This window comes from Lipophrys pholis (assembly GCF_963383615.2).
Source record: "Lipophrys pholis genome assembly, chromosome: 5".
Lineage (NCBI taxonomy): Eukaryota > Metazoa > Chordata > Actinopteri > Blenniiformes > Blenniidae > Lipophrys > Lipophrys pholis.
In genome coordinates this window covers 4,169,977-4,184,831 of record NC_137628.1, presented here as the reverse complement: position 1 = coordinate 4,184,831, position 14,855 = coordinate 4,169,977, and the positions used below count along the sequence as shown (strand labels likewise).

General features: G+C 42.2%; 2 protein-coding genes across 2 annotated transcripts; one reads left to right on the top strand and one right to left on the bottom strand.

Annotated features, from left to right (window-relative positions):
• The first annotated feature begins 223 nt into the window (after positions 1 to 223).
• On the top strand, positions 224 to 5,833 carry tk1 (thymidine kinase 1, soluble). Its single transcript, XM_080464834.1, has 7 exons — positions 224 to 436; positions 598 to 629; positions 1,366 to 1,479; positions 4,199 to 4,292; positions 4,398 to 4,487; positions 4,972 to 5,091; positions 5,256 to 5,833. The coding sequence occupies exons 1-7, from the start codon at positions 371 to 373 to the stop codon at positions 5,433 to 5,435; spliced, it is 696 nt and encodes a 231-aa protein (XP_080320960.1). The 5' UTR covers positions 224 to 370; the 3' UTR covers positions 5,436 to 5,833.
• A 326-nt stretch (positions 5,834 to 6,159) lies between these two features.
• On the bottom strand, positions 6,160 to 14,770 carry syngr2b (synaptogyrin 2b). Its single transcript, XM_080463743.1, has 4 exons — positions 14,565 to 14,770; positions 10,599 to 10,836; positions 8,881 to 9,017; positions 6,160 to 7,801 (listed from the first exon to the last, which is right to left on the bottom strand). Exons 1-4 carry the CDS (start codon positions 14,664 to 14,666, stop codon positions 7,541 to 7,543), a joined length of 738 nt encoding a protein of 245 aa, XP_080319869.1. The 5' UTR covers positions 14,667 to 14,770; the 3' UTR covers positions 6,160 to 7,540.
• Positions 14,771 to 14,855: the final 85 nt, after the last annotated feature.

The following is a 14,855-nucleotide window of genomic DNA, read 5'->3' as shown; positions in this document are numbered from 1 at the left end:
TATTCTATTCTATTCTATTCGCCGCGGTCCCTTTAAGATGTGTCTCTGCTTCTGCTAACGTCAGAGCCAATCAAGTGGGACTGTGCTTCTGAAACGCTGACGCGCGCGCTGTGACGTCCGCTTTAAACGGTCCATCGCCAGTTTAGATTGGTAATTTATTTAGAGACCGCTTCCGGTTATCGTTGATTGGTTGAATGAGTCACGTGACTCAACGCTCATTGGTCTCGAATCAAACGAGCTGAAGAAACTCGCGGGCGCGCGGTATTCAACTTATTGACTGAGAAAGGAGAAAGCGATCCTTCGAGATTAAACTAAAACTCTGCACTTTTTACTTATTTTAACTGTTTAACTCGTGTATATTTGATTAAAGATGGACTGCGTGGACTTCCAGACAGTGTTACCAAGCTCCCCGAGGAGAACCACAGGACAAATCCAGGTCTGTATTGAAGAAATAACTATCACTTTTTGTCATGCAGCGTATTTTACAGAAAGGGAAAAATAAAGTTTCCTTTAATGTCACCGAGAAACTAAGAAATCTTTTGGAGTTTTGTTTACTTTGTCCTTCGTTGGGCTGAACAGCTGCTTTGTTGTGTGCAGGTCATCTTTGGACCGATGTTTTCAGGCAAAAGGTGAGTTTTTCTTTCACATCTGTGCACAATACGTGTTAGAAATGTGCATAATGTTCATGTCATTCATCTCCAGTGTTTACATGGATGTTGAAGTGACTGTTGGAGCAGTTCACCATCATCCCGCCAAATTCTACTTCGTTTACAGCTGTCATTCCTAAAAATACACTGACTTGTCTATAAACGTTTGTGCGAGTATTAAGATTTTTCGTCTACTGTGTGCACATTTTGCACAATTATATTTGCATTAATATTATATCCACAAATTATTGTATTCTCCCTGAGGGACGTTGTAAGCTTTACATATATATATGACACATCAATGTACAGACTGTAGGTTTAATGGCAATGTAAATGTATTTTATTGTAATTCAAAGTGCTTTACAAATAAATCGAGGAAATACAATAAAACAAGGCAATTCAGAAAGACATATTAAATAAGTAAAACTTTAAGAAGATAGAGGTAGTTAAATAAGTCAGATCCATTGTTTATTAGAAAGCCAGAGCAAATTTTAACAGTATTTTAAGACCTGAGAGTGTCCGCAGGAAGTTTGTTCCACAGTTGAGGAGTGTCTGAAATAAAAACTGCTTCCACTTGTTTCCTGAGACTCTTGTGTCAGATTCTGAAGGTGCATTCTTTGACACACAGGCAGCCAATGTGGAGCTTGAAGCTCAGGTGGAATGTGCTCCACCCTCTTTGTGTTGGTGAATAATGAATGTATGTTTCTGATTTTTGCAGCACTGAACTGATGAGAAGAGTGCGCCGCTTCCAGATCGCTCAATATAACTGCTTGGTCATCAAATATGCCAAAGACACACGTTACTCTGGCATGGGCATGGCCACACACGACAAGTAAAAAAATTCATTGTTCAGCTGCAAGCCTCACAGTAATCACTGTAACAGTTCTATGTTTGGCTATGCATTATTATAAAGATGTGCAAAAAGAAGTGGGTGGGAGTTGTTTACAGTTCAAAATGTGTACATCTATCACTAATTAACACGTAAAATATTTATAGTGACTTATGCATAGATATTAGTTGCTCAAAACCATGTAAATTATGTATGTTGTTGTTGTTGTTTTTTTAAATTGTAATTCTCCCCACCGTGTAAACTTTCTGAATCTATAAATGATCAAAAACTATCAATTTAAATCTTGGAGCAAAACATTTGTTTATATTTATGAAGTGTCAATTTAGATGTGACGTAGCTGTGCAAAATGCCTTCTGTTAACTTCAGAAGGTTACAGGCTCCTGCATGTGTCAACACACAATCACTGTTTCTGACTCGGATTGTAATGAATTGTTCAGCCTGCAGGTGGCGTTGCACGCAAAAATAGTTTGCCAGTGTGGGCAACAAAAGGCTTAATTTGCAGGGCTTGAATTTCATTTTCCAAAATGGGGTGGGGGTGTCACCCCCCTACCTGTTTCACATAGGAGGATTTATACACTCAGGGAGGGATACTGTGCATGAGTCTAACTATAGTTCTACTACCCCCATCCCGGTCGTGCTCAAGTACTCACCCCCAATATAAGGAGCGAACATGCACTGGAAATCAGCTCAAATAATAAATTACATAGTATATGTTTTTTATTTGTTTATTAATTATATTGCAAAATATGGATCGTTAAGATCGTGCGTCGCTGTCCGGTGTTTCGGTTTAACTGGTGCCCCTGTTAACTGGTGACTTCTGCCACACGCCGTTAGCAGCAGCTGATGTTTAAATAACAAACAAACTGTGCAATACTTTAAACTTTAATGGAAATGCGATTCAACGGCGTTAATCAGGACAGCTACGGTTTTTAGTCGTTTTTGTAACATCTGCTGTGAAAAGGGGACACTCGAGGAAGCCGGTCACCAGTTAACAGGGAAACCAGTTAATCCAAAACACCGCGGCGGTTTTTTTCTGAACTACACTCATCTGTCTCGTGACGCACACTGACAGTGAACTAGCAGGGAGGGTTCTCTGGTGCTTTTTCTTTTTTTTTTTTTTTTTTTCAGCATTGATTTGACGGATTGGATTTCAAAGTTACGGAAGAGTTTTAGGGCCACTGAAGAAAAAAAAAAACCCTTCGTGTCCCCAGAAAAAGTCGAAAATCAAAGTCGAGATTTTTTTTTCGGAGGCTCAAAACAAAACAAAACCCTTCGTGTCTCCAGAAAAAGTCGAAAATCAAAGTCGAGATTTTTTTTTTTTCGGTGGGAAAAAAAAGTCCGTCCATCCACATGCCAGCGCGTGTGACTGCTTCCTCAAAATGCACATCAGGCGGTTTAATGAAGTGATGAAAAGATGCTTCAGGACAGACTCTAGCTCATAAACACGGTGCAGTTGTCATCAGTATCAGGATTATAAGAGACAGAGCAGCCTGCTGCCTTGTTCCGTCGCAGAAGTTCGTCGAGTACGAAGGACAAAGGCACGGATCCCGGGCTGCTTATTTAAATGTTCTTATTAATCAAGGAAATCCTGTGTAAAATCACATGTCCATAAGCAGTAAGCAACCCAATATATTAAGTGATTTAATGTGAATTCACATCTACGGGCAAATGATGAGGGATGGATAGACGGTCTCTCCGTGAAAAAAATAAATCTCGACTTTGATTTTCGACTTTTTCTGGGGCCACGAAGGTCGTTTTCTTTTTTTTAGCCTCCGAATTTTTTATTTTTTTTTCAGTGGCCCTAAAACTCTTCCGTACAAAGTATATTTGACACAAACATGCTAGTTTATTAAGGTCGACAAGATCGTGTATTTTTAGCATCTTTGATATGGCAAACAGCATTTGTTTGAGCATAATAATCAACCTGATTTATGAGCCTAATGACCTGAAGTAAAAAGATAAGTGTTTGTTTTCTAATTATTTCCCTGTGTGTCCACACCATAACTCAGATGAGGGAGTTCTGTAATAAGTTGGTTGAGTGAATTCTGATCTAATACTGATCAGATTTTACACATCATGCCAATATTTTTTTGCTAATTTTGACTTCAGGGTACTTATATCCGGCTTCCACCGGAGCTTTTCATCAAAAGTAATTCCTAAAAATGTAGGTACATGCACTTGTCCAATTTGTTTACCATTAAGAGAATGGTAACCAAAGCCATATGATACTATAGTAAATATATATGAGCATATACTAGATGTATAAAAAATCAATTCGAAATAACAATATGTAAAAGTTCATTGTACAGGATTTGTTTTCTCCAAAAAATTCTGAAATCTCATCCGTGGACGAGTTGTCCGTGCACCCAGACTATAAGCACACAGCCGTGCAGGAACTTCACGCACTATGAAAGACAAATTTGTTTGAAGCAACGAAAACATGCGCGATTGCCGCCATCCCACAGTGAAATTCAGGCCCTGGGTTGCATTAATTCTCTCCAAAAAGCCTCATTTATGTTCTGAAACAATAGAAATCAGTCATTTTTCATTGTTGCCGTTCAGCAAAACCTGAATTCTAGTTGTGAAATTTTATTTCATGCTGAAATTTCTATCATTCAGTTTTGTGTTAAACTTTGAATAAAGCCATTATCAGATGATTTCTGAACCTCATATTGTGACAAAACTTTTTTTTTTTTTTTAGAAACACAATGGAAGCCGTACCGGCCAGTTGCCTGGCAGACATGTGGCCTGCAGCTCTGAGAGCAGGCGTCATTGGTGTCGACGAAGGACAGTTTGTAAGTGTGGAATGTGCTGCATTTTACGCTGAACCCTCTGAATTAAGTGACAAGATGCTGCAGGAACCTTGTGAAAGAATAACTGATTCCTGCCTCTGCCTGCAGTTTCCAGACACGGTGGAGTTTTGTGAGGCGATGGCCAATTTAGGGAAGATAATCATTGTAGCTGCTTTGGATGCAACCTTTCAGAGAAAAGTGAGTATCTGTGTCGATAAGTCCCGACAGAAAATTACATTTTCACAAAAACGGCAGACTTTTAAGTAACAATGAAGTCTGAGATGATTAATATTAAATATCAAGAAAAAGCCAAACGCTGAAGACTCTGAGATGTCCTAATAAGTTGCATTCATTGGAGTGAAACTGTTCCACTGCGCAGTTTCACTGAAGCAACAGTTTCAATATGTTTGCACTACTTGTTCAGAAATGTTAAAATTGGGATTTATTGTTGCTGAAACACCCACTCAGCATGGCCTGTAGACAAACAACAAAATGTTCCAGACAAGAGCTGCATGTTTAGACATTACTGAACAATCTGCATGAACTGCACTGACACACACTGCTCCTTTTCTTCAATCTATAGTCGTTCTGTTCTCTCAGTTATTCAGTTACTCCTCTTGTCGATTCATCAACTTCTTTTCTGCTGTCTGGTGCTGTTTTTTTTTGTTGTTCTTTGTTTTAGCCGTTTGGAAACATCCTGAATCTTGTCCCCCTGGCTGAGAGCGTGGTGAAGCTGCACGCCGTCTGCATGCAGTGCTACAAGGAAGCTGCCTACACCAAGAGGCTCGGGGCGGAGAAGGAGGTGAGGAGGGGGTGGGGGTGTTGCACTACACTAGCGATAATCATGAAAGGGACTTTATAATCCATCACAATTCTTTGAGATGAATCTTTAGAGGCTTCATCGTGAAGGGTGTCGAACACGCAGCGGGGTAAAAATGGAGGCGTTTCCTTCCTGTTTGGTTTCAGGTGGAGGTGATCGGGGGAGCTGACAAGTATCAGGCGGTGTGCAGGAAGTGTTACGGCGGTCTGACGGGGGACAAAGAGAACATTTCTCTCATCAGCAATGAAACTCCACAGCAGCACCCAGCGGGGAAACTTCTGGACTCTGGAATTCCCAGGAAACTTTTCAATTCTCTGCACCTATAAGGACAATCAGACCTGTACAGAACTCTTTACTTTTGTGTATTAGAGACGATCTTTTTAAGTAAATCTGTGTGTGTGTTTGAACAAATGAAATGCCTCTGTGGTGTAAATTATTTTTTTTAAAGGTTTTTGAGTGAATGTATTACGTGTAAGTTAATTAAAAAGCACTTAAAATCAAAATACATCTTCAGTGTTAATATCCGACCGAGTTCAGGTTTCTTGTGACGTCTTTAGTCGTAATATATGAAATGTCTGGTCTAAACAGATTTGTTTTAAAGGCTTCCTTTCTGGTTAAGACTCGACCTTGACAAAGGTTTTTTATCCAACTTGCTGCAGAATAGATATTAAAACCAGTCAAGTCTACAGTGTAATTACATGCTGTGGAAACTGCAGAACAACTGAACAGACCATTTTGTCCATTTCTGTCTTTCATAAGGAAAATACTCCTGCCAAGTTTTGTTTGTTTGAAGTCAATGTTGAGTTTCTCTTAAATTTAGTTATTTTTTTAACTCACTGACTAATGGAACTCACATCAGACCAAAATAACCAGTTTAAATCCTGGCGGTATTCAGAGCTGGAGGCATGAAACAAAAGTACCTCCATGGTACAACGCGATCACATACCGTACATGTACTGCATGGAGGCATGGAGTCGAGTTCTAAACTAAAAACGACTCATCAAAGCTGCGTGACATGAAATCATACTTAATTAAAAACAAACAATTGAACCAGTTTTTATAAAATATTTAATGTAGCATCATAAATTACAACTTGTACCTCAAAGAAGCACATGTAAGACAACTGGGCAAAAAAAATAATAATCAGGGTAACTTATTTTGAAGGAATAGTAAATCACATTTGAGCCTTAAATTCGTTTTCTGGTCGGTTCTTAAACTGAGCTTCACTTCACATTTGGAATCAGTAAATACGTAGCGACAGATATTCTCAACAACAGGTGTGGTAACATGACGACGCGGAGGCTCTAAAGTCGGCTCCCGCAGGCTTGGAACAATGAGCCAACACTAATCCCAGGGACCAAGTGTCCAGAGTCACTGGATACAAACGAAGCAGCCGAGGTGTTGAACTGAGAAACGTATTAAGATCGGGCACAAAGCGGCAGAATAAACCAACAACAGGAGGCCGATTTTCACATTTACAGGAGTTGGCGTGTGTGTTGGCGCCTGTAAACAAGAGAGTTAATGAGTGACTTGTGTGTCAGAGGATAAACCTGTTCTCTAAGTGCAGTTATCTGTATGTCGCTCCCTCTTTGCTATCTGAGGAGCAACTTGAAAGGGCAAAGGTGACAACAGAGGGCCAATGAGTGATTCTGCTTTCAGTCACACGTCCTTCATTCTGAAAAATAAATAATCTGTCAAAGTTCCTGTGGGAAGAAATGCAGCGTAGTGGCTTTAAATGGTTAAATCAGCTTAGTTGCCCAGAAAACACTTATCAAACTTGAATTTATTGCTGCACGGCAATTCAATTTATGAAAACACAAAAGGGCATTTGGCTTTAAAGTAGTATTAGTAGTAGACGCTCAAATTTCAAAAATTCAACCAAAACAGGCCTTTAAACATGAAATCAACTAAAAGGAAAAAGAAAAATCCACGAAACCAAATAAGAAAATACAATCAGGCACAGACGACCATTAAAATAACAGTTTTGCATCGAGGATTGTTATGTGCAAATACACATATTTAGTTTACCCCCCTAAGAAACAAAAAAAACCCCAAAACAAACACAATGGTGCTGTCATAAGCATTTCTCATCCTGTCATTGTATAACTCCGATACATCCTACCTCCGCCCCCCTCTGCAGCACGTCTGAGGTAAAAGTTGCATCTTTGCACGCAGGTCCAAGGTGGGATGAGCCAATCGTCAGCACTAATCTCAGCACAAGTCCTCCCGTCTGATCGCAGACCCTCGGACGTAAACACGGCGCTCCTCCGTTCTGACTCGGGAGTCGCACTGCTCAGATCCTCAAAACGTGACCGCGGAGATGACTGTAAAGCCACATCAATATGATATAGCTCCGCGTCTGCGCAGTCAGTGGGCCTCGCGGCGGACGACCCGGACCACCACCTCGACCCCGCGGCCCCCGCCCTTTGGCTCAGTACTTGGGGGGCTGGTAGTCGCCCTGCGGCTGGATGATCGGGGCGTAGGGCGGCTGCTGGCTCACGTCGGGCGCGTCGCTGGGATAGGCCGTGTAGGTGGTGGGGGTGTAGGTGGCGGGGTTGTAGGAGGTGGGGGTGTAGGTCGGAGGGTAGGGGGTGTGGGGGTCTGTCGGCGGCGGAGGCTCCGTGTAAGTGGGGATGCTCACCTCGTTGACCCCGCGGCGAAAACGACCCAGAGCGAAGTAGGTCAAGATTCCCTGTGCGAGGACATGAAGCGCAGCGGTGAGACACTGAAGACTCGTTCAGCAGAAACACAAACGAGTAAAAACGCCACCAGGAACACCGACATCCCTGTTTTCATCCACCGAAGTATCGCAGCTCGAGTGTGGACAACAGTTCAGGTACCAATAGTGAAAGATGGACCGAACCACTACAACCACGTGTATCTGCAGGGCTGTTAATCATTTCTGTGGCAAAACGAGGTGTGAACTCTGCAGGACCTGTGGTATCTGGCACCAGCGTGTAGGAAACACACTTTAACTCCTGAAAGCTGTGAGCTGAAGTCAGTGCAGAGCAGGATTGTTCCAGTTCTTCGTCATCAGATCAGCGTCGGGAGGTTTTCAACTACTGCTGAACGAAATCTCTCCCCAAACCGTCTGCCGGTCGCAGTGATTTAATCCTCATTACAGTCCAGACACTTCATTATCCCGGCCAAGTGTTTAAAATGAAATGGCCTATTTTATTCAGCCTTTCATCTGTGACGTTTGATTGGGTGTATTACCAGGAAAAAAGCTGAATGTTTGACAATAAATTAAATCAGTCTTGTAAAATAAAGCAAATTAATTGATTGAAACAATAAATCAAAATTCAACACTCGCAGTCCAACTTGTTTCCATATAATTCATAGTTTTGCATTATTAAAACACACAATAAAGAAAAAGATTTTTCTAAATTGTGCAGTACAGTAAAAGGTAAAATGTCCCAGAGGGTTTATGTGAAGCCTCCAGCTATGAAGGTTTCTATAAAGCCATTAAGAATAGAAAAGTAGAGAAAAAAAACAACACATTTCTTTGTTCTTGCAGAATGAGCATCTAATTTGAATCCTGTTTGACTTCAGCCAAATTTACATGTGATCTGCCTTTTTAACCAAACCAATGCAGTCTTATTTCTATAGTCTCTGTAACACATTCAAATATGATCAAACAGTAAAAAAAAATTTAAAAAAAATAAAAAAATAAATATATATATATATATATATATTAGAAAATAAAGGAATGTAACAATAAAATGCAACCCGCAGGCCAAGTGGCCTAAAGAAGAGCTCAGACATGCTCACCCAGGTGGCGATGGAGAAGAAGGAGAAGGCGATGGTGGCGCGTGCGGCGTCCTCTGGAATCCCACTGATGTCCTGAGTCAAACTCCACTGATTGGCCATCAGGCAGAAACACACGAACCACAGGAAGGTCCACGCCCCTGAAAACACAGAGCCACAGACACAAAGTGGTCACAGTCGCTCAGCATGGACCGCGCTGAGATGAAAAGCAAATTCCTGACAACAGGAAAAAACAAAAACTAAGAAACAAAAAGAAAAAGTCTCTCCTGCATCCATCTGCTCCAATGAACAGGCAACGTCTTCTCAGATTAGCACGTCTTTGTTTCCCTGAAGAAAAGGCCGACTGTGTGCCGTGTAGTGTACTGATGAATGTTTATTTTCATCAGTCTGTGAGGTTATCCCCTCCACCCCCAAACCCACCCCCACCCTGCTGCTCACTCACCCGCCAGCGCCAACAATGAAGAATAAAAGATTATGTCAGGGAAACAGTCGACGCTCTGTTGCACCAAAACTCAGAGGCTGTCTGCATGAAGACGCTGACATTCACAAACTAACACTGGGAGGGAGAGTGCGACTTGCATAACAATTCACCATCATATGACAGTGACACAACTAAAACAATGTCTCGAGTATTAGGTATGACAGCATCTATAACATCTATAAATCTATTTAGACCTACTGCCACTTTAGAGCGACCAACCAACCTAATGATGTTTTTGACATTGCGAGAAAACGAGAGTGAGAAAGTCCACACACCCAACCAGACTTGTACCGGGGATCTTCCCACTGTGAGGCAACAGCACTAACCACTTCCCCAATCAGAATATATTCAAAATAAAATCTGAGCGTTAAAGCTGAACTTTCACATTGAGACGCTGAACAAACAGGCTTTCAAAAAGTCAGTATTTTTATCATACTTTTAGTTTCAGTGTAAAGAGTTTGAGGCTTTTCACACGTTAACTGAAGGTTGTGACGTCAGGACCAATCAGGTGAGCTTCGGTGAAGCCTGTAACCTCGCGCTCAGTATTTCACTTTTTTCTCTCTGTAGCAAACAGGCGGAAACAAAATCTTCACAGTTGTGTAAGAACGATTTAATGAGAAATTTTCAGATTAAATTTTGCGTGTTCCTGCCGCTCGTTGCTGTGTCGCGTACCCTCCAGTTTGTGCTTTTCACCAAAATCACCACCCGCTTTGCCTGGCCAAGGTTTCACAGTTTTTTTTGCAGTTTTTCCGGAAACCATTCGCCGAACCATTAACAAAAGTCAAAGCGCACTACTCCCGAATTTTACGCACATTTTAATGTGCTTTTTGCGTACATGCTCCCAACAGTGCTGGACTGGCTACCCACCGAACATCCAGCAGAAGAAAAAGCTTCTTTTGTTTTTTTTTGTTTTTTTTAATGGCTGCCTATGATAATAATATTACAGAATAACATTGCATTGTCTTTATTTATGCACCAAAAATGTGTTTCATAATTCAGTGAAAGTCTTTACTCTTTGGGAGAAATGCCTGATTTAACTCAGCTACAGATATGTGAACTCAAAAGATCCAAGTAGAAAAATGCAGATGTGTACAAAAATGCATAAAACAACAACAACGGTCCGACAGAAGTTACAACTCAATGGAGGTTCTTCTCTGCAAGTTTTCCAGTACGATCAACAATCTTCTAATTACCTGCAAAACCCCCAAACGGTGCACATCCTAAGCTTTCTCCTGCTTACCTGAGAATAACAGGTCGGCGATCACAGCATACTTCCTTTCTTGAGCATTGCTCATAAACGGCACGTAAACATCCAGCAGGAGGAAGGCGACGCAGGCCAGGAAGCCGAGCACGCCGATGGTGACGGCGTACTGACAGGCCGAGTCGTTCTGGTTGAAGATGCACTTCACTTGTCTGCTGTGGGACGAGTTGATGTATCCTTCTGTTGTGATGCAGCCGAACACCACGATGGCAAAAACCTGCAGGAGAAAACAAATAAGAAAAAGTTGGTGGAGGTTAAGAAGTAGTTCAGGATCCACGTTTAATAAAACTTTTAATGGTTTGAAAAAAACGACACGTGAGGAATCCCTTTCCCCCCGCCCCATTAACCTCAATTTGCCTCTCTTTTTTTTGGAAATGCAAAGTTAAACAATGCCCTCAAGGCAACCGCTGCTTTTCGTTAATAAATGCTCTGTGTGAAAATCCACGACAGACTTCAATGTCCCAGAAACTCCACTTAACCCTTTATAACCTGCAGCCCTAGAAAGCCGAATGAAAGCGCCACCGATTGTTCAAAACCTCATGAATTAAAAGAATTAAAGCTGCACGTGAAACATCTAAAGAGAGTTCATGTAAATATACGAGAGCTGTGGTGCTTCCACATGAAAACTGTTAAAAAACTGAACTGCTGACAGTCATAACAGCACCTCGGTGCACCAGTAGTACAAAAACTGTACATTTAGTCATAAAAATGCCTTTTTTTTTTTTACCAAATATTCCATAAAAATACAAAACTGCAAACAGGAGGTACTGATCTTTCTTCTCATTCTTAAACGTCTGATTAAACTGATTGTGTAATGATCATATTTTCTTAGTCACATTAGTTTTTGACTTCTGGTCTTTAAACATCTGCTTCTTCTACCAATACAACCAAACTATTTGTTCTTCTGATGGTACATTTTTCATGCATCACTGTTTTGTTTAAATATAATATTTTTCATAATTAAAATTTCACATTTAAAAATGTTTTTTTGTTGGGTTTTTTTTAAATGTGGGGTAACTATAAGGAGATACAGTTGTATTTTGGCATTAGATAGCATACATCTATATTTGTGACATAGAGCTGCTAGAAGCAGGCAGGAAGTGGGCCGAGGGGCAAGAGGTCGTCACTTCCGGCGTAAAATCTTCCTTCAGGATGCAGTTTAATAAAGTCTACAGTTGTTTGATGACAAACAGAGATATCAGGAGTTCTTCACTCACAAGACTAACTATTGATCAATAGTTAGTCCTTGTTTGTTGTCCACCAAACAAGGACAACATTAGAAGCTTGGATAAGTTCAGCGTTTTGGCTGCATTAAATAGAGGAACCAGAAGGAGATCCTGGAGAAATATGAGCAAAATTAACACATAATCTGCGTCAGTTGGTAGAATTGATATGAAGATTGCACAATAGGAAATTGGTTAACTTGCTACTACAGATAATAATCATCTAATCTAAGAGTCAACAGTGAAGAAAATCTTTTTGAGTGCAACAATCCTGTGCATGTTCCCTACTTTAGTGTCAAACTGCTATTCCACTGTTAGAAGATTGATTGGCTTTCTTACTTTTAGCTCTATCTTACTAAATATTTCCATAAAGCCTACTTCTATTGACTTGAGTAAGACGGGACTGTGATGCAACATAAGTTCACAACAGTCTCTTTTTTTGTTGCCCCTGAACCCCCCCACTTGCTCATCCAGCTCCTGGTTTCTCTGACGGTCTCGTGGTCGGCCTGCTATCTGCTCTGATTACCCACCTAACCATGTGACCCACTTCTGAGTGCAGCTGCCTGCCATGTGACTCCTGAGATGCCACCAAGCTCCAGAAAACACTGATAATGAGAGCGGGAGAGGGAGGACAGAGGGGGACTGTTCAACGGATCGGAGGGCCGGAGAAGAGTCCCGCCGGCGGGACGGGACCATCGGGACAGACACTTAGCAGCAGATGGAGGCGGTATTGGAGAGATTATGGAGGGGCATGAAACAAAAGTGAAACGGGAACTTTCAGAGCAACAGATGGAAGTTTTTCTAAAGAACTGAAAGTGTTTGTGTGTTGAGTAACAGAACTGTCAGTAAACAACATAACGTTCAAATGGATGACTTTCGTTTACGCTCGCATACTGAGCAGATCCAACATTTCTTAAAGACAATGACCCACCCTGTGTGGATGTGTCTTTGTTCCTGGAGCAGGTGTGCTCCACTGTGCCACCTGTGGGCGGGGCTACACACCACACAGTCCTCTCTTTGTCCCATAGGCGCTGGCTTCTCAGAAAAAAGATTAAAACCACTCGATGTACACGGTGATCAAGCCCTGACAAATCTGAGATGGGCTAAGAACAGCTGCTGTGTGTGTGTCTATGTGAAAAACAGGGGTCAGCAGGGGACAGGTATCACCTTACCTTCCTGTCAGTTCCTTGTTTACCAGTGACACACACACACACACACACACACACACACACACACACACACACACACACACACACACACACACACACACACACACACACACACACACACACACACACACACACACACACACACACACACACACACACACACACACACACACACACACACACACACACACACACACACACAATCTCTCTCGCAGGTTTGCAGCGTTTCCCTAAACATAATCCGGAGTTACAACCAAGGACACAACCACTGTGCTCACATCTCACACATTAGATATGCTTCACTATCTTGATCAAACGTTGTCTAAAGTCAAACTGTGAGTGTGTGTGTGTGTGTGTGTGTGTGTGTGTGTGTGTGTGTGTGTGTATTAGCTGCAGGACTAAAATAGTTTCCGCTTCATTGACCAAGCAAACAACAGCCATCTTTAGTGGCTGGTGAGGAGATATAGTTCCATTTCACCAAGGAGACAGTCAAGGACAGATAGATCGGTTGAGCATTTCTGCTCACAGTCACTCAGTATATTTTACTGTATCAACTGTCTCCTTGGACAAACTGATGGACATTTCAGACAAGAGGTATCAAACATATGGCTCACTGGTCAGAACGGACCAATCAGAGGCTCCAATGCGGCTTTGCAAGGTGGCTCTTCATGGTGCGGAATTTAGAAAAAAATGAGAATTTTTCAGTAAAAGTAAACGCTGTTTGTGATTTATTAACTGGGTGTGGAAGAGTGAGAGTGACAGACACAACATAATAAAGAGACTTGAAGCACAGGATTAGCGACAAAGCAGAGAAAGCTACTTTACAGAAAGTAAAGTAGCATCAAAACCATGTGGTGATGCACAACCATGCTGAAGGAAGCAGAAATGCTGCAAGACATTAGAATCTAAATGGAGTAGATGGTTTTAGCACATTTTACTGTATTGAACACCAGGAAGCTTAAAGATGCCATAATGTTGAAAGTGCATTCATACTTCTTTGAAAGTATTTTACTTTCAGGTTTTAGGAAAATAAGTTGATATAAAGAGAAATTACAGAAACTAACGTTTAATAATAAAACTATGTCCCAATTTTAAAGGAAAGTATGTGACCCCTCCACTAAAATGGGTTTGGCAGCCTTGTTTGACACTAAGAACTGAAGTGAGCTTTAGGAATTGCCTGTCAACAGGTGATCGGGTGGGTGTCCTCTGAACAAACCTGCCTGAATGACTTCTTCAACATGGAGGGAAAATGTCCCCGCAGAAGCATTGATCAGGCTTTGTTTGGCTTCCGGGAGTGAAGACGTTTGGTGACAGTTTGTTGTCTTTTGTCCTCTGACAGCAGACACGTTGAACCGTCACAGCAGCTGTTTGAAACATGACGCGCAGGAGCAGCCAGCCTGTTGTGTTCAGCGCAAAATACAAATCAACACCGCCTGCATCTACCACACCTCACCCTGCACGCGGGCGGTCTGAGGCCTCCGAGGAAGACGCACCTGTTCACAGATCGAGCTGAATCTTATGTGAACTCTGATCTCCAGTCTCGCTGTACTCACCCAGCTGAGCAGCCGCACGATGGTCTGCGGTTGTCGGACGAACTTCTGGAAGTCGAAGCCTCTTCCTGCGAGCGCAGCGCCGTACGCACTGACACCCTCCATGCCTTCCCCCGGACAGATCCCTCTGTGGAGCCGATGTGTGGACCTGACGGGACGACCTCCCAGTCTCACTGCAGCTCTGAAGTGCTGCCTGCCGCGTCCTGCTGCGCCCTGACGCAGGAGCGCGCAGCCAGGCGGAGCGGAGCGGAGCGCACGGCTGCGCGTCACGGGCGGCGGAGGAGGAGGAGCTGC

Bases quoted from the DNA above. Each gene is read 5' to 3' on its own strand.
- syngr2b (XM_080463743.1), bottom strand. From the start codon at position 14,666: ATGGAGGGTGTCAGTGCGTACGGCGCTGCGCTCGCAGGAAGAGGCTTC. The intron at 10,837-14,564 runs GTGAGTACAGCG...TTTCTCCTGCAG, and splicing joins TCGTGCGGCTGCTCAGCTGG to GTTTTTGCCATCGTGGTGTT. The intron at 9,018-10,598 runs GTAAGCAGGAGA...CTGTGTTTTCAG, and splicing joins CGCCGACCTGTTATTCTCAG to GGGCGTGGACCTTCCTGTGG.
- tk1 (XM_080464834.1), top strand. From the start codon at position 371: ATGGACTGCGTGGACTTCCAGACAGTGTTACCAAGCTCCCCGAGGAGA. The intron at 630-1,365 runs GTGAGTTTTTCT...TGATTTTTGCAG, and splicing joins CCGATGTTTTCAGGCAAAAG to CACTGAACTGATGAGAAGAG. The intron at 5,092-5,255 runs GTGAGGAGGGGG...GTTTGGTTTCAG, and splicing joins GGCTCGGGGCGGAGAAGGAG to GTGGAGGTGATCGGGGGAGC.